We start from the raw sequence: 26,143 nt of genomic DNA, 5'->3' as shown, positions 1-26,143 counted from the left end.
CTTGTAGTATAATTTGAAGTCAGGCAAGGTGATGCCTCCAGCTTTGTTCTTTTTGTATAGGATTGCTTTGCCTATTTGGGCTCTTTTGTGATTCCATATGAATTTTAGGATAGTTTTTTTCTAATTCTGTGAAAAATGATGTTGGTATTTTGATAGGGATCACACTGAATCTGTAGATTGCTTTGGGAAGTATAGTCATTTTAATGATATTAACTCTTTTGATCCATGAGCATGGGATGTTTATCCTTTTTGTGTGTGTTATATAATTTCTTTCATCAGTGTTTTCTAGTTTTCCTTGTAGATATCTTTCACTTCCTTTGTTAAATATATTCCTAGGTAATTGTTTTTTGTAGCTATTGTAAATGGGATTGCCTTCTTGATTTAGTTCTTGGCTAGATTGTTATTGGTGTATAGAAAAGCTAGATTTCTGTATATTGATTTTGTATACTGAAACTTTGCTACACTCATTTATCAAATCTAAAAGTGTGTTGGTGGAGTCTTTAGGGTTTTCTAAATATAAGATCGTATCAACAAACAATGGTAATTTGACTTACTTCCTACAATTTGGAGGCCTTTTATTTTTTGCTCTTGCCTACTTGCTCTTACGAGGGCATCCAGTATTCTGTGGAATAAGAGTGGTGAACATGGGCATCCTTGTCTTGTTCCAGTTCTTAGGGGGAATGCTTTCAACTTTTCCCCATTAAGTATCATGTTAGCTGTGGGTTTTTCATATATGGCTTTCATTATTTTGAGGTATGTTCCTTTTATGCCTAGTTTGTTGAGAGTTTTTATCATGAAGATATGCTGAATTTTACCAAATGCTTTTTCTGCATCTATTAATGTGAACATATGGTTTTTGGTTTTTTTAATAGATGGGGTCTTGCTCTATCACCCAGGCTGGAGTGCAGTGCCATGATCACAGCTCACTGCAGCCTTGAACTCCTAGGCTCAAGCAATCCTCCCACCTCAGCCTCCAGAGTAGCTAGGACTACAGCCACACACCACCATGCCCAGCTAACTTTTTTGTAGAGAAGAGGTCTTGCTATGTTGTCCAGGCTAGTCTCAAACTCCTGTGGCTTCAAGTGATCCTCCCACCTTGGCATCCCAGAGTGTTGGGATTACAGGTGTGAATCACTGTGCCCACCATTTTTTTGTCCTTAATTCTGTTTATGTGATGTATCACATTTATTGATTTGTACATATTGAACCATCCTTGCATCCTTGGTATAAAGTCCCCTTGATAATGGTGTAATGTCTTTTTGAAGTTCTGTTGGATTCAATTTCCTGGTATCTTTTTGATGATTTCTGCCTCTGTGTTCATCAGGAATATTGATCTATAGTCTTCTTTTTTTGTTGCATTCTTATTTGGTTTTGGTATCAGGGTGATACTGGCCTCATAGAGTGAGTTGGGGAGAATTCTCTCTTCCTCAAGTTTTTAGAACAGTTTCAGGAGGATTGGTATTACTTCTTTGTATGTTTGACTCTGAATCCATCTGGTCCTGGGATTTTTTTTTTATTGGCAGATTTTTGATTACTGATTCAATCTCATTATTCATTAATGGGACTTTTCAGGACTTCCATAACTTCCTGGTTCAATCTCAAGAGACTATGTATTTCCAGAAATTTATCCATTTCCTCTGGATTTTCTAGTTTGTGAACATATGGTTGTTCACAATAGTCTGATGATCTTTTGTATTTCTGTGGTATCAGTTGTAATGTCTCTTTTTTTCATTTCTGATTTTATTTGGATCTTTTTTCTTCTTTTTTTTTTAGTTTAACTACTTAGTGGCTTATTAATTTTGTTCACCTTTTTGAAGAACTAACTTTTAGTCTCATTTATCCTTTGTATTTTTTTTTTGGCCTCTATTTCATTTAGTCCTGCTCTGACTTTTGTCATTTCTTTTCTCCTACTAACTTTGGGTTTGATTTGTTTTTGTTTTTCTAGTTCCTTGAGGTGTGGCTTTAGGTTGTTAATTTGTGATCTTTCTGCTTTTTCTATATAGGCATTTACTGTCATAAACTTCCCTCTTAGCACTGCTTTTTTATATCCCACAGGTTTTGGTATACTGTGTTTTCATTTTCACTTGTTTCAAAAAATTTCTTAATTTCCATCTTAATTTCTTCATTGACCCAGTGATCATTCAGAAACATGTTGTTTAATTTCTGTATATTTGTATAGCTTCTGAAGTTCCTCTTCATATTGCTTTCTACCTTTATTCCACTGCGGTCTGAGAAGATACATGATTTCAATTTTTAAAAATTTGTTACGATTTGTTTCATGGTCTACCTTGGAGAATGTTCCATGTGCTAATGAAAAGAATGAAAATTCTCTAGTTGTTGAGGAGAATGCTCTGTAAGTGTCTTTTATGTCCATTTGGTCTAAAGTTAAATTTAAGTTCAACATTTCTTTGTCGATTTTCTGTATTGATGGATCTGTCTAATGCTAGGGAATGGGGTTGAATCACCCCACTATTATTGTGTTCTTTTTCCTTAGGTCTACCACCCAATATCTGGGTGCTCTGATGTTGGGTGCATATATATTTAGGATCGTTATATCCTTTTGCTGAATTGATCCTTTTATCATTACATAATGAGTTTCTTTGTCTTTTTTTACTGTTTTTGATTTAAAGTCTGTTTTATCTGATATAAGTAAGGCTAGTCCTGCTTGCTTTTGGTTTCTGTTTGTATGTAATATCTTTTTCCACCCCTTTACTTTCAGTCAGTATGTGTCTTTATGGGTAAGGTGAGTTCCTTTAAGCAGCATACGATAGGATCATGGTTGGTTTTGTTTTGTTATTTTCTTCCTTATTTTAATTTTTAATTTTTTAATTTTTTTAAGTTTCAGAGTATTACGGGGGTACAAATGCTTTGGTTACATAAATTGCCTTTGCACTACCTGAGTCAGAGCTACAAGCATCCCCATTCCCCAGACAGTGCACACTGCACCATTAGGTGTGAGTTTACCTATCCCATCCTTCCCCCTCCTACCTGCCTGACACCCGATGAATGTTACTTCCATATGTGTGCGTAAGTTTTGATGGATTAGTACCAATTTAATGGTGAGTACATGTAGTGTTTGTTTTTCCATTCTTGTGATACTTCACTTAGAAGAATGGACTCCAGCTCCATCCAAGATAATACAAGAGTTCACCATTTTTTAATGCCTGAGTAGTACTCCATGGTATACATATGCCACATTTTATTAATCCACTCATGTATTGATGGGCGCTTGGGTTGTTTCCACATCTTTGCAATTATGAATTATGCTGCTATAAACATTGCAGTGCAGATGTCTTTTTTATAGAATGTCTTTTTTTTCCTTTGGGTAGATGTCCAGTAGTGGGATTGCTGGATCAAGTGGTAGTTTTACTTTTAGTTCTTTGAGGCATCTCCATTACTACTTTCCATAGAGGTTGTACTAGTTTGCAATGCCACCAGCAATGTGCGAGTGCTCCTTTCTCCATATCCACACCAACATTTGTTGTTTTGGGACTTTTTGATAAAAGCCATTCTCACTGGAGTTAAATGATATCTCATTGTGGTTTTGATATGCATTTCTTTGACGATTTGAGATGTTGAGTATTTTTTCATTTGTTTCTTGGCCATTAGTCTATCTTCTTTTGAAAAGTTTCTGTTCATATCCTTTGCCCACTTTTTAATGGGGTTGTTTGATTTTTTCCTTGCTGATTTTCCTGAGTTCTGTATAGATTCTAGTTATCACCCCTTAATCAGATGTATAGCATGCAAATATTTTCTCCTATTCTGTAGGTTGTCTATTCACTCTAATGATAGCTTCCTTGACTGTGCAGATTGTTTTGTTTTTTTCAATCCACTCTGCCAATCTGTGTCTTTTAAGTGGAAAATTTAATTCATTTAGATTCAAGGTTAACATTGCTGTGTGAGGCCTTACTATCATATTGTTCATTGTTTTCTAGTTGTTTTATAAATTCTTCCTTTTTTTCTTTTTCTCTGTGTTTTTGTATTTGTGGTTTGATAAAATTCTATCATGTTGCCATTTGATTCTTTTGTCTTTCTCCTTTGCATGATTATTTTATAAGACCTGTGAGTTTTATATTTTCATGTGTTTTCATGATGGTGAATACCAACCTTTCATTTCCATGTTTAAAACTCCTTTGAGCACTTCTTGGCTGGTCTGGTGGTGCTGAATTCTCTCAACTTTTACTTGTCTGGGAAACACTTTATTTCTCCTTCATTTATGAAGCTTATTCTAACAGGATATAAAATTCTTGCCTGACAGTTTTTTTTTTTCTTTCAGCACTTTGAAAATGCCATCCCATTCTCTTCTGGCCTGTAAAGTTTCTGCTCAGAAGTTCACTGTTAGTCTGATAGGGTTTCCTTCATAGGTGACTAGATCCTCTTCTCTTGGTAATTTTAAAATTCCTTCTTTCAGTTTGACTTTTGACATTCTGATTATAATATGCTGTAGTGAAGTCCTTTTTGCAATGTATTTGTCTGGGGATCATTGGGCCTCCTGTATCTGGATGTCTTCTTGCTAGACTTGGAAAATTTTCATTAGTTATTTCCTCAAATAGGTTTTCCAAACTTTTTATTCTCTCCTCTCCCTTGGGAACACCAATAATTCATAAATTTGGTCACTTTACATAGTCCCACATGTCTTAAAGGCTTTGTTCATTTTTTAAAATCCTTTTTCCCTATTTTTTTATCTGACTAGATCATTTCAAAAGGCCTATCTTCAAGTTCTGAGATTCTTTTTTCTGCTTGGTATAGTCTATTATTGAAGTTTTCAAATGTATTTTGTATTATCTTCAGTGAATTCAGTTCCAGAATTTGTTTTTTTAAAAGATATCTATCTCCTTGGTAAATTTCTCATTTATATCCTGAATTGATTTTCTGATTTCTTTGTACTATTTTTAGAATTCTCTTGCATCTCAATGAGCTTATTTTAAATTAATATTTTAAAGTCTTTATTAGGCATTTTGATGAGTTCTTTTTAATTGAGATCTGTTTTTGGACCATTTTTATAGTCCTTTGGAGCTGTCACATGTCTTATTTACTGCTTTTTCATGTTTCCTGTGCCCTTACATTGATACTGCTTATATGGTATAGTAGTTGCTTCTTCCAATTTTTTGAAATGTCTTCCATAGCGGAGAATTTTTTCCTGAAGATGTATATATGTTGTTGGTTGAATAGGACACTTTGGTTTTGATGTTGGGTGCCTGTGGTAGTGTTATCTTTGTATTATTTTTTCAGCAGTACACATGGTCAGTGGTATTTGTGATTTCCTCAGTGGCCTAGGGTACAATTATTAGTTGAGGCTGTGGTGAAGTTTTTCTGGGTACTTGGATGACAAATGACCAGTCTTCAGTCCCAAGCGGTAGCCTCAGTGGGCAGAATGTGCCTGTTTTTAGCCCCAGAGCAGCTTATACTGACCTCAGTGTTAATGGGTCATGGAGAGCCAATTCTTTGGTCTCCAGGTGGCTTGCTCAGAAGTTAATGGTGGGAGCAGTGGGCCAGGTTAAAGGGTGGGTTTTCAGGTTCCAGGGCAGCTGGTGTGATGTGCGTGATGGCAGTGGTAGGGTGGGAGCAACCCGATGGGACCTGTGTGGTCCATATTGATGCTGCTGATAGCTGCAGTGGGTTGGACAGGCTTGTCTCCAGTCCCACAGCCACCTGTAGCAGGGCAGTGGGTTTTGTCCTAAGTATGCTTAGGAGAGCTTGGTCTCCTCTCTCCCTCTCTGGCTGGGTGGCGACTATAGCTGCATTGCCTTGAACTTGCCCTTAGGGTGGGGCACAGCCCAGTGTTAAACTCTCAAAATGGGACCTTGGGTATAAGGCCAGAGAAGGAGGGGCCCCTCTCAGGCAAGCAGTGTGGGTAAGAAGCTGTGGGGAGTGCAGTCCACTCACATCTTGGTCTCCCAACAGCCTGTGGCAGAGCAGTGGGTATTGTCCTAAGTATGCATAGGAGAGTGTGGTTTTCCTGTCCGTCCTTGGTCAGGTGGCAGCTACTTGCTGTGTCAGTTGGAACTTGGGCTGAGAGCATGGTGCAGCCCAGCATTAAACTATCAAAATGGTGCCTTAAACCTGTGACCAGAGAGTGTAGGGCCCCTCTTAGACAACCAGTATGGGCAAGCAGCTATGGGGAATGCAGTCTGCTCACATCTCAGTCTCAGTTGCAGCCCACATCAGACTGGTGGAGACCTTCCCACGGGTACTTGGGAGTGCCTGGTGTCCACTCTCCCTTCTTAGGTCCCTGGTATCTAGGTTCCCTCGCCGGGCAAGCTGCCTTGACCCCTCTCCTTACTTTTGGTGCTTCTGGTCTCTCCTCTGGTGAATCTTACTCTCCTCTCCTAGAAAATTTGTTCAAAGTGTGAATATCTGCTTACTATTATCATTTCTATCCTTAGATGAGGCACAAACTACCTGTATCTATCAGCCATCTTGATCCCTATTAATACTTTTTATTTCTAGTAGTCTTGTAGAGAAGAATGAAGTTGGTATATAGCCCCCTTTCCCACTCCAACACACAATTATCCAATTACCATCTTTTTTCTCTATATTTTTCTCTTTTCCCCAGCTTTATTGAGGTATAGTTGATGTGTTAGTCCATTTTGTGTTGCTATCAAGAAAATACCTGAGGCTGGGTAATTTATTGGCTCACAGTTCTGCAGACTGTACAAGAAGCCTGGTGCCAGCATCCCTTTCTGGTGAGGGCTTCAGCTTCCAATCAAGACAGAAGGCAAAGGGGGAACAGGTGTGTCACATGGAAAGAGGAGGAGCGAGAGAGAAGAAGAGGGGCCAGACTCTTTTAAACAACCAGCTCTCACATGAACTAATTAAGCAAGAATTCACTCATTACCACAAAGAGGGCACCAAGTCATTCTTGAGACATCAGCCCCCATGACCCAAACACTCCCACTAGGCCCCACCTCCAACACGAGATCAGATTTCAACATGAGAGTTGGAGGGGCCAAACATCCAAACCATATCAGTTGACAAATAAAAACTGTATCTATTTACAGTCGCACAACTTAGTGTTTTGATATATGTATATATTTTGAAATTATTACCACAATCAAACTAATATATCCATCACCTCACATAGTTATCTGTGTGTGTGTGTGTGTGTGTGTGTGTGTGTGTGTGTGTATGTGTGGTGAGAAATTACTGTTTTAGTGATTTTCAAGTATATTATACATTATTATTAACTATAGTTACCATGCTGCAAAGTAGATCTCCAGACCCAATTACAGTCTTAATGTAGGTCTAGAGTTACACAGTGTTCCCATACTTTTATACTTGTAAGTTTAAGATCCTAACTAGGGTTGACCTCAGTTTGAAAGGATCTTTTGGAATGATTATAAATGAAAGCAAAAGAATACCTCAATTTTGTTAACCAAATAAGAAATATGCAACAAGAAAAAAATCATCTATACACAAAGAACACATTTTTTACAAAGGAAAATTATGATACCCTATAAATCTAGGGAGAGGAAGAATTCCATTTGAGGTTATTCAAACTATACCATTTTGACAGTTCTAATGTTTTGCTTTCTCTAAAGCTTATAGAATTAAAGTTTGAGAAGTTTGATGTTGAGCGAGATAACTACTGCCGATATGATTATGTGGCTGTGTTTAACGGTGGGGAAGTCAATGATGCTAAAAGAATTGGAAAGTATTGTGGTGACAGTCCACCTGCGTAAGTAGCACCTATTTATGTCTTTAATATTTTAGAGTTTAATGGCTCTAAACTTGTTTCTCAAATTAAGTTTTCCAATTACATTTATTTTATGGAAGATTTTATATTGTTGTTTTGTTAACAAAGTCTTGGGTTCCATAAAAGTGGTGTCCTGTACAGCACCACCAACAAAAAACACCCAACCTAGAAACTGAGGCAACATTAACAAGAGTGTAGAGAGACCTCAACAGCCAAATAGGTAAACAGAAGCAGAGTTGGTGAGGCCCCAGAGGTCAGATGCTGGGGCATCCCCAACTCACCCACATGCTGGGACACATCACTGCCCTGCAAGGGGGAGATCAGCATGAATGGAATGGAAAAATTCTGAAGAAAAACAGAGGGGTGATATTAAGGACTCAGTCAAGGAAACCTGGAGATAATAATGAAAATTGGCTGGGTTTGCCTTGGCTTTTGGTGAAGGGGAGGATAGTCTCTGATGAGAATTTCTAACCAAAAACCAGCCCACATATGAATTTGGGGTTAGAATATATGCTACTTGACTGTCCCAAAAAACTAGGTCAAGAATTTTGTTTAAAGTTTCCAAGTCAATAGTGTCCACAGGAGCTGACAGATGAAAACACAAATCTTTGCTGGAAGAATGCTTCTTAATTTGAGCTTTAGGAATCTACATAAATAAAGTTTCAAAGAACATAAACTACCAATCAAAAAGGAAGAGCCAAGATAAACAGAGTTAGTAGAAACAAGTGGTATAATCAGACCCACAGAGGTCATATATATTAAAATTGTGAGATACAGAATGTAAAATAAGTGTGCTTAAAGAAATTCATTCAAAATATACTGGGCCTACAAAGTGCAGGTTATTGAAAGTATGACTAAGAAACAAGGACTTTCAGAAATAATCAAACAGATTTAACAAGGAACTAAATAGTGATATAGTACACACCATATAGCAATGAAAACAGTGGATGAATCTCACAGTTACAATGTTGAGAGGTTAAAAAAAAAAAAAAAGAAAAATACACACCATACTCTTTCATTTAAGTTTAAATTATGCAAACCTATACAGTATATTGTGTAGTGATACATGCATGTGTATGTGTGTATGTATGTGTGTATATATATGACATAAACCTATAGATAAAAATAAGGAAATGATAAGCACAAAGTTCAGGGTAGTGTTTGCCTTCAGGAAGGGAGTTGGGGGAGGCGATGGAGGTGGCTGTCGAGTGAGCATCACTCTTTTCTGAGGGGTTTGGCTGGAGTAGCTTGACTGCCAGCCCACCAACTCACACCTTTATCCAGAGGAGTATTTTTCCATAATGAGAATATTTCTGGGATAGGGCCCCGCAGAAAATGACAAGATCTATTTGTGTAGCATTTCCCCTGTTAAAAATATGAGTAGGAGGAGCACTGAGAACAGGAAGACAGCACCTCATCATACCTGTGTCTGCTTCAGTGTAGTATCAATGCCATTGAATTCAGTTCAAAACTTTTATTGTAGCCCAGCTATGTGCCCAGCTGGACACTATGTTAGGTACCCAGAATGCACAGATAAATAAAAATTACTGAGATAAGTAGCGGGAAGGAACAAAACAAGGCCAACAGGTAAACTGGAAAAGGAGTGTCCTGTGTGGATTTTTGAGGAGTCCTTTGGCCCAATCTGTGCAAGTGATCAAGGAAAGCTTTTTGGAGAAGATGAACCTTGAAGGAAGAGTTAGAGTTAGAGGCAGAAGGAGGACAGGCTCATTCCAAGCAGAGGCAACTCCATTTATAAAGATACACAAAGGAGATACATGCTATTTCTGGAGCCTAACCCTTGAGTTGGGGCCTAGAGAGAGATGAGGCAGGAGGGTTGAGTTAGTTGGGTTCCATGTCCTGCAGAGGTGGAAGCCCTCCAAGTGCATTTAGGCGGGGGCTTTAGAACTCCCATCCTAGACAAGATGAGCAGGGAGGTTAATTAGGAGGCTAATACAAGGGTCCAGGTAAAGTGAAGGTGGTAGAGAAAGGTGATGGAGATGAAGAGGAGGATATGAATCAAGAGGAGGCAAAGTTGGCAGGTCATGGTGTTTGGTTGGCTATAGTAATTGAAGGACAGGAAGACTATGGAATGGCAACCAGAGACAGCTAACATAGCTGGCTCTGTACCACAGGAGACAGTATCTTAATCCATCCCTGGGATTTGCTCACGCAGAGTGGATCTAAGTGAGATTTCCTCTTGTCTTCCTAGTGACGTGTAACGCTAATTTGCAGATGCAACACTTGGCCCCCAGTACATTTATGGCACTGTGATTCTGTCCCATTTATACTAAAGTTCAGTAGCAGCATAACGAAATTATGTCTTTGTTACTAGAATGCTCTTCCTTGAGAAGATTTAATTTCCAGTATAGTGCCTCTGAGATTAGTTCATAGAAAAGGCAGTGAATGATCACTATAATATCATGTCTAGAAGCCTGACCTGGGTGGGTCTTAAGATTTCCTTTGCTGCTTTATAATAACTGCTTTTTGTAATTTTATCATTTAAACAAGATTAACATGTTTTATTTGTAATTGTAGGTAAGAATTGTGTTCAGTGCACTGGTTTTATTTATTTAATGGAATGTATTTTTCAAAAGCAAGATAGAATATTTCTGTTAAAGGCTTGAATCTCAGAAGCATTTAAGTGACCTGATCACTTTTGTGACTAGAACTATGTCTTAGTCTGTTTTGTGTTGCTTATAACAGAATATCTGAAACTAGGTAATTTATAAAGAAAAAGAATTTATTGCTTACGGTTATGGAGACTGAGAAGTCCAAGGTTGAGGGGCTGCATCTGGTGAGAACCTTCTTGCTGGTGGGGACTCTGCAGAGTCCTGAGGTGGTTCCAGGCATCACATGGCAAGGGGCTGAGCGTGCTGACATGCTAGCTCCGGTCTCTCTTCCTCTTCTTATAAAGCCACCAGTCCCACTCCCGTGATAACCCCTTAATTTATAAACCCACTAATCCATTAATCCCTCAATGGATTCATCCATCCATGAGGACAGAGCCCTCACGATCCAGTCACCTCTTAAAGGCACCACCTCTCAGTACTGCCACACTGGGGATTAAATATCATCATGAGTTTTGGAGGGGACAGATATTCAAACTGAACCAAACTATTAATGTAAATGTAAGTCACAACCTTACTTTTAGGTTTGACCCATCCCTTGGCTCAGAATGTTATTATTCAGGACAGAAAAGATCCTTCAGTTTTTCCGACTGGTTGGGTCAAGTACAGGATCTACCCTCTCTGCCACCCAATCCCACTCAAAGTAGCTGATAGGAGGGGGAAAAAAACCCAGAATCACCCATTATTTGCTGTCCATGATGCCTACAAAGTGATGTGGCTGAGAAGATGCCTCAGAAAAGTTTAGTCAAACCACCGATTAATTCAATTAAATAACTTGTTTAATTTTTTTCTACTCTTGAATTAGTTTTTAAACAGAATTAACCAAGCAGCATTTTTAACCATTGTTTAATAGCAATGGTAAAAATTCAATAATAATGACAAAACTTAGATGAAGCTACTGTCTTGTATAATATAGTTATCCCCTAAGATTTAAGAGAACTTTTGAGCCTCAGTTGTCTCCATTAAATCTGTGTTATCAACTAACCAGCACGCCTCTGAAATTAGAGTTCTTAATCAATGATATAATTTGTGACCACCAAAACATACTATTTACTTTCTCTTTTTCCTTCACAGCATTTTGCTGATAGATATTACAACAGAATGTTTCCATTTCAGAAATGTTTAAGAACTCCATTAAAAATGAAATGGGCCCAGGCACTGTGGCTCACACCTGTAATCCTACCATTCTGGGAGGCTGAGGTGGGAGGATCACTCGAGGTCAGGAGTTCGAGACCAGCCTGAGCAAGAGCGAGACCCCGTCTCTACTAAAAAATAGAAAGAAATTAACCAGACAACTAAAAATATATAGAAAAAATTAGCTGGGCATGGTGGCGCATGCCTGTAGTCCCAGCTACTCGGGAGGCTGAGGCAGGAGGATCACCTGAGCCCATGAGTTTGAGGTTGCTGTGAGCTAGGCTGACACCAGGGCACTCTAGCCCTGGGCAACAGAGTGAGACTCTGATCTCAAAAAAAAAACAAACAAACAAACAAACAAAAAAAAGAAAGAAAAGAAAAAAGAAATGGAAGTCCCTTTAAATCCTGCCTGGCTTTCTTATCCCAGGGTGACCAGGCTACTGAGATCATCCTCTGGCTGGATCTCCACAGGGTGTGAGAATTTGTTCATCACATTTGTCCACTGGATTCTCTGTGGCCAGCATCTGGCTCCCAGGCAAACTTGAACCCAGTCTTAGTTCAAAGATGTGCCTTCCCAAGTCAGCAACCCTGAGGAGCCTGTGGAAGGAAAACCAGCCACAGCTTCAGCATTTACATTGGTCCCAATGTCTACCACAGTTTCTAGAGTCACCTGGTCCTGGGTTCAAATCCTGACCCTCACTTGTGTAGGGTCTCAAGCACATCACTTGAACTGTCTGAACAGTTGCTTATTCCATAAAAATGGAATAATAATAATAAGGTTGTTGTGAAGATGGAATGTAACAATTCATATAAAGCACAGCACCAAGCTGAGCAAAGACTCATAAAATGTTAGCTATTAGAATTGTTAATAGTATTTAGCAGATTAAGTCTTTCACCTTTTTAAGTGTTTTAGCTTTGAAGTTTAAACAAATGGTAACCTATTGTCAGAAATTAATAGAAAGCTAGAAAAGTTTACATTTTCAGAGAGGTACCACAACTTTAAATATATATATGTATTTTTAAAAACAAGTTTCTCTTCTTTTAGGCCAATTGTATCTGAGAGAAATGAACTTCTTATTCAGTTTTTATCAGACCTAAGTTTAACTGCAGATGGATTTATTGGTCACTACAAATTCAGGCCAAAAAGCCTGCCTACAACGACAGCACCACCTGTTACCACCATGTTCCCTGTAACTACAGGTAAGTTTCTCTGTTGGAAGTTTGTAAAAACACTTCAGGAGTATAAGAAGATTTCTTTTGAAGTAGAAAAAAAATTAAATAAGAGGAAGATACTTGAAACTAAAATAAGTTCAATAGGATGAAACTTACGTGAGAGAATAACATGACTCCACTGATGAAAGGTAAAGGGTGTAAGGATGCTGATAAGCTAATAGTTTTTAAATGTCATCTAAGAAAGTTACGACCACTTAAACATTGCTAGGAAGGCTATTATAAGCAGATCATTATAAGCCTGAGTTTCCTTTTCTGGTACTTACAAAATTATGGTTTTCTTTGTATTACATAAAATTGTGGTATTTTAAGTTAAAGTTCTAGAGCCTTGATACCTGCCAGTTTTCATATCTGCCAGTGTTTGGGTTTTTTTTTTTTTTTCCTTCAAAAAAGTCTTATAAAATATGTTATTTTTTTTTCAAATTGGAGTAAATCAAACAAAAATATTCAACATATTACAGAAGCTGGTTGGGAAACTCTGGTCTGGGGCATGATCTAAAACGTGTATCTTACTCTACATCCTGTCAGCTCCACCCCATGGGATTTCAGGCTTCAGATCTAAAATTACAAATCCAAGGAGAAGGGGAAAAAAGGTGGGAAGGAAAGATCTAAGGTACAGATATGAAATAGACTGAAATAAGCTCAGCTTGATTGCCCAGGATTTTCCACGTACACCCAGGATAGGGCTGTCCTGAGTACAGGCAGGCACTCCTAGGTCTGATTTTTCTGACGCTCCACAAGTGGGCCACCTTGTGGCCTGGATGTGTACTGCCTCATGTCACTGCTGTATTTCTCTGGCTCATCTCGGTGGGCCTTGGTGTTCGGATTATTTCTGGTGAATTATCTGGTTACACCCATGGTGCTAGTGGAAGCCCTGCTTTTATCTCCATCCTAAACTTTCTCTGAAATTGAAAACATGGATTTATAAATATCTCCTAGACATTTTGCAAATGCTAGACATATAAATTAAAGCATTGCAAAACTCGTTTTTATCACACTATTTTCTGCTTCAACCCTGCTTCTCCACCTGTTCTCCCAAGCATGTTCACAGCATCAGCAGCCACACTTACACGGTCATCTTCGATATCCTCTGTCTTACCTCCCCACTGCATCCCCCCACCCAAGAGCAGACCATGTCATTCTTCTGCTAAATTCATTATCTACAGCTGTCGTATCCAATATGGCAGCCACTACTGAGCACTTAAACATAGCTAGTGATACTGAGGAACTAAGCTTTTAATTTGATTTTAATTAATTTAAATTTTAAAAGCCTCATGTGGCTAGTAATTACCAAATTGGACAACACAGGAGCCCAAACTCCTTCATGTGGTATATAAGACCCTTCATACTTTGTCCCCAGCCTTCCTTTCTAGCTTCATCTTCAGGCCCTGCCAGCTCTCTCCTTATGCTCTAAGTATTTTAGTTTTTATCCTCAGTGTGGGGGAAGCTGATGATGGGTTTAAACAAAGTTCAGGATTAGATTTGTACTGTACAAAGACCATTCCAGCCACAGTGAGGTGAATGAATTGCAGGGATCAAGAGGATTGGCAGGTTCCTGTGGTTCTTCAGGTGACCCATGCTGTGGCCTGGATATAGAGACAGTCAAGACATGAGAGGGAGGTAGTGACAGGCTTGGTGATTGATTGGCATGGAGGGTTCAGGAAGGTGTCAAGAGTGCCTCCCAGGTGCATTCTCAGGCTTACACAATTTGGGGGATAGTGTTGCCATTCACTGAAGTAGAGCCCTGGTTTGGGGGTAGATTCATAAATTAAGCTGTGGCCTCGTTGGGTTTGTGGTGTCTGTGAGACTTTCAAGTGGAGATGCCATGCAGACATATGTCGGTCTCCAGAACAGAAGAGAGATTTAAGCCAGAAATTTAAATTTAAGAGTCAACAACATATAGATAGTAGAAACCATGATCAAGAATGAGATTGCTTAAGGAGACGTTGAGGGTAAAAGGAAGAGAGGAGCTGGGATTAAGCCTCTAGAAAATCCAACTTTCTAAAGCTGGAGGGTATGCTGGCAAAGGAGAGATTAGAAATGAGTGGCTAGGGAGGAGGGAGCAAACCCAGGAGCACGTGCCTGGAAGCCATGGGAGAGGATGTTCTAAAACAGGAGTGGTCACTGAGTCAAGTGTTGATGAGACTCAAGTAAGGGGAGGACTAAACTGTTTCTATTTGATTTTGTGACATGAGGCTACTGGAGACCCTGGCAAGAGCTATGTAAGTGCTGGTGTGCAAGCAGAAGCCAGAGGGTATACAAGGCTAAGAAATTGAGACAGAACATTCCAGCAACTTATTCCACAAGTTTGGCGTTAAAGGAGGGAGACAGGCCTTGAGAGTCTTGTACCTGTTAATGCTAATGGAAGCAGCCAGCACAGAAGAAGGAGACCATAATGGCAGACGGAAGGGATAAACCCAGCAGGAAGGTGGGAGGGTCTGGCTCCAGAGGACTCACAGAGGGAATTTAGACAGAGGGGGGCAACCCCCTCTCTCAGAGGAGGAAAGGAAGAGAGAAGGCACAATAAAGATGGCTTGGAGGTTTGGTGGTGATCTCGAGGACATTCTCTGCTATGATTTCTATTCTGTCTAGATAACAGGCAGGTACCTGCTGAGAGGGAGAAGGGAAGTGGCAGCACTAGATGTTAGGAGAATGAGATGGAATTTGAAAAATAGCTGCAGAAATTGGAGAGTAAGGTGATCCACCAGCCTGTCACCTTGATGAAGGTTCATTCCATACTCAGCTGTCTGAGGTCAGGCACAGAAAAAACAGATCCCCCTACAGGGTTTGTACAGGGTCAGAAGACAGAAGGGAAAGATGTTTAAGTTATTGTCAAGAAAATGATTGAAATAATGGACGATGGAAACTAAATGGAATTGCCAAGGAAGACAGGCCAGAGTTGATGGATTGGGAAAAATGAAAGAGGTCAATGTACTGAACCTCCAAAGATAGAAAAAGAAGTCATCCTGAGAGTAATTAAATAAATAAGCTTGTAAGGGGAGGAGGCTATACTGGATACTAGGGTGTCTAAATTTGAGAGATTGGCAATGAACAACTTTAGCATGAGGACATCTGAGCCTGGGACTGAGTGTCTGAGATGGAGCAGAGGGACAGTCCCTGGTGAGGATGAGGCCAGGGGACTGAGGGATCATCCATGGGGAGAGTGGACCCACAGAGATGGTCACAGGAACACTTGGAGAGGAAGCTGAGAACCAGGGCTGCTTGTGTGAGCACAGGGCAGTGAATGGATGAGGAGAGAGTAAGATGAGGAGGGCGAGGGGGGTAGAGCTGATGACTTACAGGCAAGAGAGCAGGGCTCTACCAAAGGTGGAGCAGGAGTGTGGGACACCCACCCGACTTCCAGACTGGCATTCTGAGGCTGAGAAGGAGCCAGTTTCTGCTGGGCCACGTGAAAGCACGTTCTCTGTCATCAGACAGGAGAATCGCTGTCACCACTACTTTTTGACTCAGATAATTAGGTAAATTTAGTGCCCAAAGTGAGGTCCCAACTTCTGAAACGATGTATCTCTCTCACTCTAAACGTTTTCTGAGCTTTTTCTCATTTAAAAAAATGCATATTTAAGCTATTTTATGTATTTTAACTTTAAACTGTATGTTTTTCATATTGCCATTCACTTCAGATCCTTTTTGGAGTTAAGCAGGGGTACAAATTACAAGTAAATAAATAATAAATTCACAGAGGAGTTGGTGGAATGTATTAGAAGGGCAATATTATAAGTGCAGATATTTACAAAAGTACAATTCTATTACAGTTTTGTTCAGTTCTTCCTAGCATATTGCCACACATAAGCACGTAATTAGTAAAAATTTTTGAAACATTTTTAAGATGATAATGGGGATTAAATATTTTCATCTTGTTAATCCAGGGTTTCTCAACCTTCACACTATTTACGTTTTAGGCCAGATAACTCTTTGTTGTGGGAACTGTCCTGTTCATTGTAGGGTGTTTAGCAGCATCTCTGGCATCTACCCACTAAATGCTAGTAGCACCCTATAGTTGTGACAACAAGAAATGTTTCTAGATGTTGCCAAATGTCACCTATGGGGCAAAATCACCCACTGATTGAGAACTACTGTGTTTATCTATTTAGTTTTACTTTTAAATTTGTCTACTTCTCAGTTCTTAAAATATTTATAGCCAATGCCAGGCTCAAAATAAATATTTAGTGATTGGTTGCATTTAATTACAGATGTGACACACTTTATGTGTGAGCAGCATTTCTAAAACCCTGTACTAACATTTGGGCAATTGCGTATTTTAAATGCACCAAGAAGGCTCCTTCCGTCCTTAGAGGAACATCATAGGATTTCTTTTGTAAAATGAAGGATTAACCTACATTCTATGAGTTCAGATTTGTTGTACTGGGTTTTTCTAAGCAGGGCACAAACAGAATATACCTATTTTGGGTTATAATGTTAGTTTTATATAAAAAACAGAAGAAGACAACAGGTCTAAATTTGTACTATCTTTGATATCAGGTTTAAAATTCAGTAGAGGGTATTGAGTTGCCCTGAGGAAATTAGAGCAGTTGTTAGTAGCATGAAGAATTTCTTTTGCATGGTTTTTAATTATTTCATTGCAATGAGAGATTGGTGGCTCAGGGAAATAAACGGTAATTTTAAATGGGTAGATTCAGATCAATTATACTTGAATTCATTTTCCTGAATCATATGTCTTTCTTCTTTGAATTAAGGTTTAAAACCCACTGTGGCCCTGTGTCAGCAAAAGTGTAGACGGACGGGGACTCTGGAGAGCAATTATTGTTCAAGTAACTTTGGTAAGAAATAAAAAAACAGCCTTTTCTCTTTAACCAGAAACTTGAGACTGCATGCTTAATCTCAAAGGAATTACCACAAATTTAATAGTAAAGGGTCAGTAACACTGTTCACTTACCCAAGAAAATATTTCCCTATACATTAGGGTGTGTTGACTTGTGCTATTTGAATTGTTAGATTTCACAACTGAGAAAAATATGTATTTAGAAAACATACTTTTTTCATAGAAACAAACTTAATGTGACTCTTGGTACATAATACTCTGTGTATTCTGGCTATTCCTGAAAAAAACCTGTATACTTTTTTCCTCACATCTTTTCATGTACCAAGTATTTTTTCACGCATCTGTAATTCGACTCAAGTAAATTAGAAACATACTCAAGCTTATATTCAGAAGCTGGCTTCTCTCAGAAGAAATTCAGGTATTTTTTCTATGGTGTCCTTCCAAAGTACTAAATTAAAACTTGGAAATCTGAAGTCCATTTGGAAACTCTTATAAATTGGAACCTGAGGAGATATTACTTAATGATTTAGAATTTCTAAGAGCTTTTTCCAATTAATAAATTGTATCATCTGTGAAAATTACTTAAGAGCAAAATACACTAACTTTAATTATGTTGGTTATTTTTAACAGCAGTTTAAATGAAACATTTAAGACAAGTCTTATCAGGAAAAGAAAGTTGCTAGGGCCTAACTAGGTTACCCAAAACAAAGGGCCTCCCCAGAGAGGCTTTGCTAGCTTTTTCTGTGCCCGGAAGTGGTAACTATCTGCAACCCCGGGGAGCTGTGGCACAGTGAAGGTGTGAAGACATTGAAGAGTCTGAGACCCTAAATCTTACTGGAGGTTTGTATGCTGAAATTCAAATAACTGTCATAAAAATGAAAACAAACAGCACCAGGTGTCATTTCTACCATATCCAGTTTCCTCTTCTGTAGGAGGTGCTTCAGGAAATCTCCCTCCCTGTCACTTGGAAGCCACTGATTTCACTTGGCAACACACTGCCATTTTGCAGTGAATACTTGTTACTAGGAATCAAAGGAAGGCATGATAAGAATTCTGATTTTATGAGCCTTGCACACTGCATAAGCAGTGAATGGTCACTTTATCCTAAACAGGTCATATTAGCCAAGTCCAAAACTTGATTTACCCCATCGATTAAGTCACTTGCATGGCAAAATGACCAAGTACTATCTATCACAAGTGGCCCATGGGCTCCCAACCAAGGTTGGTAACACTCCCCTAGGAGTCAGTTTTGGGTTGTCACAGTAACTGGGGAGTACTACTGGTTTTCTGAGCAGGGACAAGGCTGGTAAAAAAAAGTCATTCAGTGCAAGTCCTGACAAGGAATTGTTCTCCTCCTACCCCCGCAAAATGCCAAAAGTACCCCTTTGAGGAAGATAGCATCTTTCTTTGTGTGGCTCAAAAGAGAGACTCTTGAATGTCATGACAGAAAAAGAAGGAGTTACATAATGAAAATCAACAGAATTTTGGTGGAGCTTTTTTTTTGAGCAAGAAAATGTTTAAGTCATACCTCAGTTCTATACTTTGACTTGTTAAAGGAGATCAGAGATTTACTGATAATTAGAGAGAGTTGAGGACCCATGGGATGAATAAAAGGACAGCTGAAGAAAAGCATGGGGGGAAAAGTCACAGAAAGGTGGAGACTCACCCACACAGACATAAAGACTCAGATCTTAGTGGCCCAAATCCCCTTCATGCAACCTTAGTATGGTATTGCCTCAAAGACTCAAATTGCCTCAATGCCTCAAAGACTATTGCCTCAAAGTATTCACAGGTAGAGGCTCATAAGCCTGACTATCTCTCATTTGGCAATTGATCTACATGTTGGATACGACATTTCTGAGTCCCCATCTTGGCAACAGACTGCAGGGCAGCAAGTATTTAGGTTTCTCTCCTAGTTATCAACACCTAACAAGCAGGGCAACATTACAGCTCTATGACCCCTTTTTTTCAACCTGAATTTTGGTGACAAATGTACAGAATTAAATTCAAGAACTTTGTTAGGGCCTTTTCTTTAACATTAAAATGTTTCATATATGAAACTTAGAAGAATGTAAAATTATTTTCAGTTCTGCTTGCATTTTTCTTCACTGTCACATATTTCAAAAATGTTTTCTTCTACAGTATTAGCTGGCACTGTTATCACAACTGTCACTCGAGGTGGGAGTTTGCATGCCACAGTCTCCATCATCAACATCTATAAGGAGGGAAATCTGGCCATTCAGCAGGCTGGCAAGAACATGAGTGCCAAGATCATTGTGGTTTGCAAGCAGTGCCCTCTCCTCAGAAGAGGTAAGTAAGGAGAAAACTTTAGTCTCTCATCTAGGGGAGCCGAGGGACAGAAAAGGGCATGAGGGAGCCTCTCTGAGCAAGTCTTGGATCTTTCCGTGCCATGGCTGGTCTAGGGAGGTAAAATGAGGGCTAATATATGTCCCACTTCTGGTGGGGAGAAGAGAGGCCTTTTGGAGTCAGGCAAAACTGGGCTCTAATCCCAATTCTTGTAACTTGTGAAGGAGGAAGGGATAGTGGAAATGATGAATGAGTCCAGGAAGCATTTGAAATTGAGTCAATAAGGAACAGACACAGAGAAAGCAGTTCAGGGGAAAGAGATTTCAGAATATTGCACTTAAGACACCAATTCTGTCTGTGTTTAGAGGAAAATATCCAGCAAGCAACAGGAAATGCAGAGTAGAAGTTCAGAAAAGAGCAGTATATCTGGGTTAGAATCAAACATTTGGGAATTATTTGCAAAGATAAGACTGTTAAATCCACGGATGGGAATACATTTATTGAGCAAAATTATGGAAAAAGGAAAGTTATTCCAGAGCCAGAGCCACATGAGTTTTTTAAAAAATATTTAACTTATAAAGGTAATGTATGTTTCATGGTTTTAAAAAAGTTTAAATAAGTAGATAAGGGTATAAAATAAAAAGTGAAACCCTTTTCCTTTCCCCAGAGGTACTATAAAAAAAGTTCCTTCCAGAAAGTTTATATCTGTATAAAGCACAGGCATACACACTTATGGGATCATACTATACATATTCTATTGTAACTTTTATCCTACATAAGGTATATGTAGACATCTTTCCATAATAGCACATATAGATAGATCTCTTTTTCTCTGGAATGGTAATAATGCCTGGTATTCCACTGTGTGATATATCATGATTTCTCTGTCCAGTCTCAGCTCATTCCTTTCCTCAATCTTGTTACAAACCTCTCCCACAACTAAACCAAACTAAACTATATACCCACAGAAATACAAAATATCCACTTCAAGAAAGTTTTACTATGAATTCAGATTGTTCAGCAAAGTCAGGAGGCTAGCAGTCTCACGTTGACTCTCCAGAGGGAATTGCCAAAGCTCTGTAAAAGATAGACATTTCTTTCCGGAATAGCCAGGAACAGGAGATAATATACATCTAGATTCTGTAGGGTCTCATAATGATGCTAGCAGTTCAGCCTTGAGGTGGCATCACTTGTCCAGTCTCTCAAGTTTTCACAGCCTCAAGACCACTATGATGACAATGTCAGCCCACACAGGAAGGGTTATGCAAAAGAAAAAGGAAACATATATTTCTCTATGACACATGGGGCGGGGAAAGGAGAATAAAGGAAAAGTTAATATATACCTCCTTTATGACATTTTTGTGAAGTAATATAAATCTTCAGAGTTGAACCCAACACAACCTGGCTCAGGCACCAGTCTAGCCATACCAATGTATAAAAATACAGTATAACAAATGTAAGTACTTTTTAATACCTATTTTTTGCCAGAAACCCTACGAATGTAAGAAGTATATGATCCATCCATGCCCTCAAGAAACTTACATAGTATAAATGCCTGAGATGTTGATAAAAATTCAAGACAATAGCAGAAGAAAGTAAATCATTTGTTGCCAAATGCCAGGGAAATCAAGACGCATGATGGAACTATGAGAGGCCATGAGGATGGCCCATCATGGAGCACTAGAGGCCCCTTAAGGAAAGAGACTTTCATGTTAATGCAGTGCATTGTTCATTGTAAGTTTGGTCACTACACCAGACCTACAGCTCTGCAGAGGGACATGACTGGATCTAACCACTCCATTAAGTTTCCTTGTGTTAACAGACCTGTAATATGTTATAATACAAGTTGAATTTAGCTTTTTGCTGATGAGAGTCTTAAACCAGATTTTATCCTAGATTGAATAAATGTATAATTATATCATTTACAGAAGAGAACATTTATCCAGAGGTAGGTTATAGTCTATATTGTTTCAAATGATACACATGGTAAAAAAGATTAATTTTTACATTCTCTTTCTTTAGGTCTAAATTACATTATTATGGGCCAGGTGGGTGAAGATGGGCGGGGCAAAATCATGCCAAACAGCTTTATCATGATGTTCAAGACCAAGAATCAGAAGCTCCTCGATGCCTTAAAAAACAAGCAATGTTAACAGTGAACTGTATCAATTTAAGCTGTATTCTGTCATTGCCTTTGAAAGATCTATTTTCTCTCAGTAGAAAAAAATACTTATAAAATTAAATATTCTGAAAGAGGATTCTGGAAGATTGGGCTGGTTTACTCTTCACATGAGGTAGGTATGCAACCTCTGATATAGCTGATGGGCATTCTGTGCCTGCACTGAGAGGAGCAGAGATATGATTGAAAACCTGCCAACTTAGTGCAGTGACAGGCAACTAAACGTGTGAAGCTGAAGCATTGAGAGCTTGGAAGCAGTTTATTTATACATCCCTGTAAAAGGAGATTTTAGAATTGAGTTGTGTGAAGATGTAAAAAAGAGATTTTATAAGTGCAGTATTTATAGTGATATTTGTTCTACCTTTAAGCATTTGCTCTGAGGTGTTACATTCTTCTCTTGCATTTTTTAAATCAATGCTTAATAAAATATTTTTAAAGGATTACATAGCAGCCACTTGTTTTTATAGCTAGTGGGACACTACGAAAAGAATATTCCCCTTTAACAACATGAATATTGTTATTTTTATGTAAGGTTGTCTTTGTATCAATTTATACTTTGCTAAAAGAGTTAGCATTCCAAGACTTTCAGGGACTAAATGGATCCAATAATGTCAATAGACTAATAATTCTTCTCTCCACAGAAACAGAGAATGTCAGAGCTAGAACGGGATCCCTCAGGGATCTAGTCCAAATGCCTTCATTTTGTAATTGAAACGGAAACTCAGGTATATTTAGTGACTTTCCCAGAGCACACATCTCCTAAGAGACAGAACAATTGATCAAGAGTCCTAATTCCAAACCCAGTGCCCTCACTGCCATTGCCTGTGAAAAATCTATTTTCACTCAGTAGTGGATAGACTGCAAAAGGACTCCCATCATTCACACAGAGCTGCTTAAAATACAGCTATACCTGCAAAATGTGTGGTAACTAGCCTTCCAGGAGGTTGCCAGCCAGTGGCTGTGGAAGAAGGGACAACCATCCCTATCCAAAGAAGGATGAATGAACATTAGAGATGAACAAAGACTCGGGTCACAAAGTCTCCATGGCAGAAGTTTTAAGAATAAGGAAAAATATTCTTTTGGGTGAAAACAATAATTCCCAGCCTTAAGGGTAACCAGACATTTAAAGGGTAGCAAAATAGAAGTTCAAAAAAAAAAAGAATACCCCTGTTTTGGCAACTGAGTGAGGAAAAGGAAGCAAGAAATGTAGGCTGGCTGGCAAGGTTGGAATCTTTCCTAAACTCTCCCACCAGGATGCCATTGGTACCAGGGAATTCACCAGCTGAGGAAGTGGATGAACTAGAGGACACAGCTGACCGATGGTTGGCTTCAGTGGCCAGTACCACCTTTTAGAAGGGCCCTCTCAGCCGGGTGGACTTCACAGACTAGCTGCACCAGCCGGGATGTAACTATGGACCCCTAATTGATTCTAGCCTTCTCAAGGCAAGTTAGTTCCTTTCAAGAATACATGTTATGGGACTTAGGCGTGATTACCAAACATTTCAGTATTTCTTCTCTCTTAATAGAATCTTCTTATTGGTGCATTACAAGCCTCTTGCATTACCAGTAGAAAGACTTCTATAGGTTTCTGATATGGGTTTGAGTCATAATGGGGTAACACAGAAGTAATCTGAACTACTGATACCATTGACATCTCTGACACGATATTAACAAATGTTTAGAGGATTTATGGTTAATAATGTATGGCACTGCTTTGTCTTTTAATTGAATTATTCAAAACATAGAGATTATCAAGCTGAATAGTGAAGCTGCTCTTTCTGGTGCAAAAACCATTCTGTAATTTCTTTCTTATTCATAAAATCATGTTGCTATGGTTTGAATGTGTCTCCCCAAAGTTCATTAATCCCCAGTGCAAGTGTAGAGAGGTGGGACCCTTAAGGGGTGATTAGATCATGAGGGCAGAGCCCTCATAAATGGATTAATGCCATTATTATGGGAACAGGTTAGTTATCATGGGAGTGGATTCCTGATAAAAAGATGTATTTGGCCTCCTCCCCCATTTCTCTTTCTCTCTTGTGCACACACATGTACTCGTGTACTTTCTTGCCCTTCTACCTTCTGCCATGAGATGATGTGACAAGAAGGTTCTTTGCCACATGTGGGCCCCTCAACCTTGGACTTCCTAGCCTCCAAAATTGTAATAAATAAATATCTTTTCTTTATAAATTACTCAGTCTCAGATATTGTTATAGCAGCACAGCACAGACTAAGACACATTTATTTTGACTAAACTTCAGTTTCCTTAGTTATAAATTAAGGGAGTTAGACTAGATGATTTCTGGGGTCCCATAATATGTTCTCTTTTAGGAATTATTTCTTTTTAAAATTTTATTTATTTTTCAAGAATAGTTGATAGTTGTTCTTTAAGTACTTGGGGAATCGACTACACATGAAGAATGAATAAATGACCGTACTAATATATTAATATCACAAAACATTTCAAAATTATAAATAAGACTCTCTGATGTGTTTTAGCACATTTTGCTAGCTTGATTTTCATCCTTTGAATTCAATTCCTATTTAAAAAAATAAGAATCTTGGTCAGGGGGAGGGAAAAACAGAAAAAAAATAATAAGAATCTTGAAAAGTTCCCAAGTCTTAAATTCTGTTATATTACTTATTTATGTGAAGTTTAATCTTAGTTGAAAGAAATGTACCTTCTTTTTTTTTTTTTTTTCATGTAGGATAGTGCTGCCAGGCTCCCATTATACCTTCTGGACTATTTAAATGATATAAACTAATAACAAAAAGCCAGACCTGGCCACTGCTGCTGCCACTACTGGGCCAAAGAGTAACAGGAGAGACCAGGTACTACCCTGCACCCCTAGGACAATACCACTGCCCTGTTGTGGGCTGCTGTGAAACCAAGGCATGAGCAGACTGCATTCCTCACAGCTTCTTAGCCATGCTGCTTATCTGAGAGGGACCACCCCTCTCTGGTCACCAGCCCATAGCCAGTGCCACTTCAGAGTTTAATGCTGGGCTGCACCTTGCCCTGAGCCAGATTCAGGCTGCTGCTGCTGGAGCTACCACCAGGCCAAGAAGGGAGAAGAAAGACAGGGCACTCCCACACATCCCTGGGACAACTCCCACTGCCCTGCTGTGGGCTACTCTGGGAACAAGATGGGAGCAGTCTGAACTCCCCACAGCTTCTTATCCATGCTGCTCCACCTGAGAGGGGGTCTGCACTCCCTGGTGGCAGGCCCATAGCTGGCACCATTCTGAGAGTTCAGCTACTAGAAGTTTGTATCCTGCCCTTGGGCTGAGTTCAGGTTGATGCAGCCACAACCTCTGCCAGACCCCAGAGGGAAAGGGGAGACTCAGCACTCCCATGCACCCCTAGGACAAGTCTCACCACTCTGCTATGGACTTCTGTGAAGCCAAGGCAAGGGGAGGTAGCACTCTTCAAAGCTGCTCCAGCTGAAAGGGCCCCTAACCTACCTGGTGGCAGGCTGACAGCACAGCCAACACAGCCCATACTCAAGTATTCCACCACTGGCTTGGAGAGCACCCTGCCTCTGTCTGTCACAGGCAGCATGTGAAGGCACCAGGGGACCTGAGGAAAAATCTGCTCGCCTAAACCCATCACCCCCGTACTTGAGTATATTACCCAAGGGCCCAGAAATTTCACAGCCCAGTCCATCACTTTTGGAACCTGATCAATCCTACTGGGGTCTGAGATTGGGTTGACTCAACCTGTTGATACCACCACAACTGACACCTACCACACCCACGACCAGTGGGCCAGGGGGCTGTCCCACTCAACTCATTGCATCTACCAGCAATGCCAACATAGACCAGTTGGGTCCCAGTATATTGCTCCACCAACACTGCCATCACCCACATCACACCACCTGCTCAAGGAACTGAAAACCCACCCCACACCTGGCCTACCACTGTCACTACCAGCATCTGAGCAAGCCACCTGAAAGTTGAAGAAGAAGCTCTCCGGGACCTACTAACAATGGTCCCCGCATAAGCCAGACTGGTGTGTAAGAATAGGCATACGTAGCCCATCAGTGGGGTCCAAAGACTAGCCCATTAGGCATCATAGTTCCCAGCAAAACATCACAACAGCCTCAACTAATAACCATACCCTAAGCCACAGAGGAAATCACAGATACCACTGACCTTATGTACTGCCAAAA

At 39.5% G+C, this 26,143-nt stretch overlaps 1 protein-coding gene across 1 annotated transcript in view; it reads left to right on the top strand.

The window, feature by feature from the left end:
* The window catches only part of PCOLCE2 (procollagen C-endopeptidase enhancer 2), a 62,297-nt gene extending 39,878 nt beyond the window's left edge, over positions 1 to 22,419 (top strand). Inside the window, exons 5-9 of the mRNA XM_045539394.1 lie at positions 7,542 to 7,678; positions 12,503 to 12,657; positions 17,403 to 17,486; positions 19,631 to 19,798; positions 21,818 to 22,419. Of these exons, the coding sequence (XP_045395350.1) occupies positions 7,542 to 7,678; positions 12,503 to 12,657; positions 17,403 to 17,486; positions 19,631 to 19,798; positions 21,818 to 21,948 (675 nt within the window). The 3' untranslated portion in view covers positions 21,949 to 22,419. The remainder of the gene's footprint in view (positions 1 to 7,541; positions 7,679 to 12,502; positions 12,658 to 17,402; positions 17,487 to 19,630; positions 19,799 to 21,817) is intronic.
* Positions 22,420 to 26,143: the final 3,724 nt, after the last annotated feature.

Source organism: Lemur catta, chromosome 1 (assembly GCF_020740605.2).
Source record: "Lemur catta isolate mLemCat1 chromosome 1, mLemCat1.pri, whole genome shotgun sequence".
NCBI lineage: Eukaryota > Metazoa > Chordata > Mammalia > Primates > Lemuridae > Lemur > Lemur catta.
This window is presented reverse-complemented; position numbering and strand designations above follow the sequence as displayed.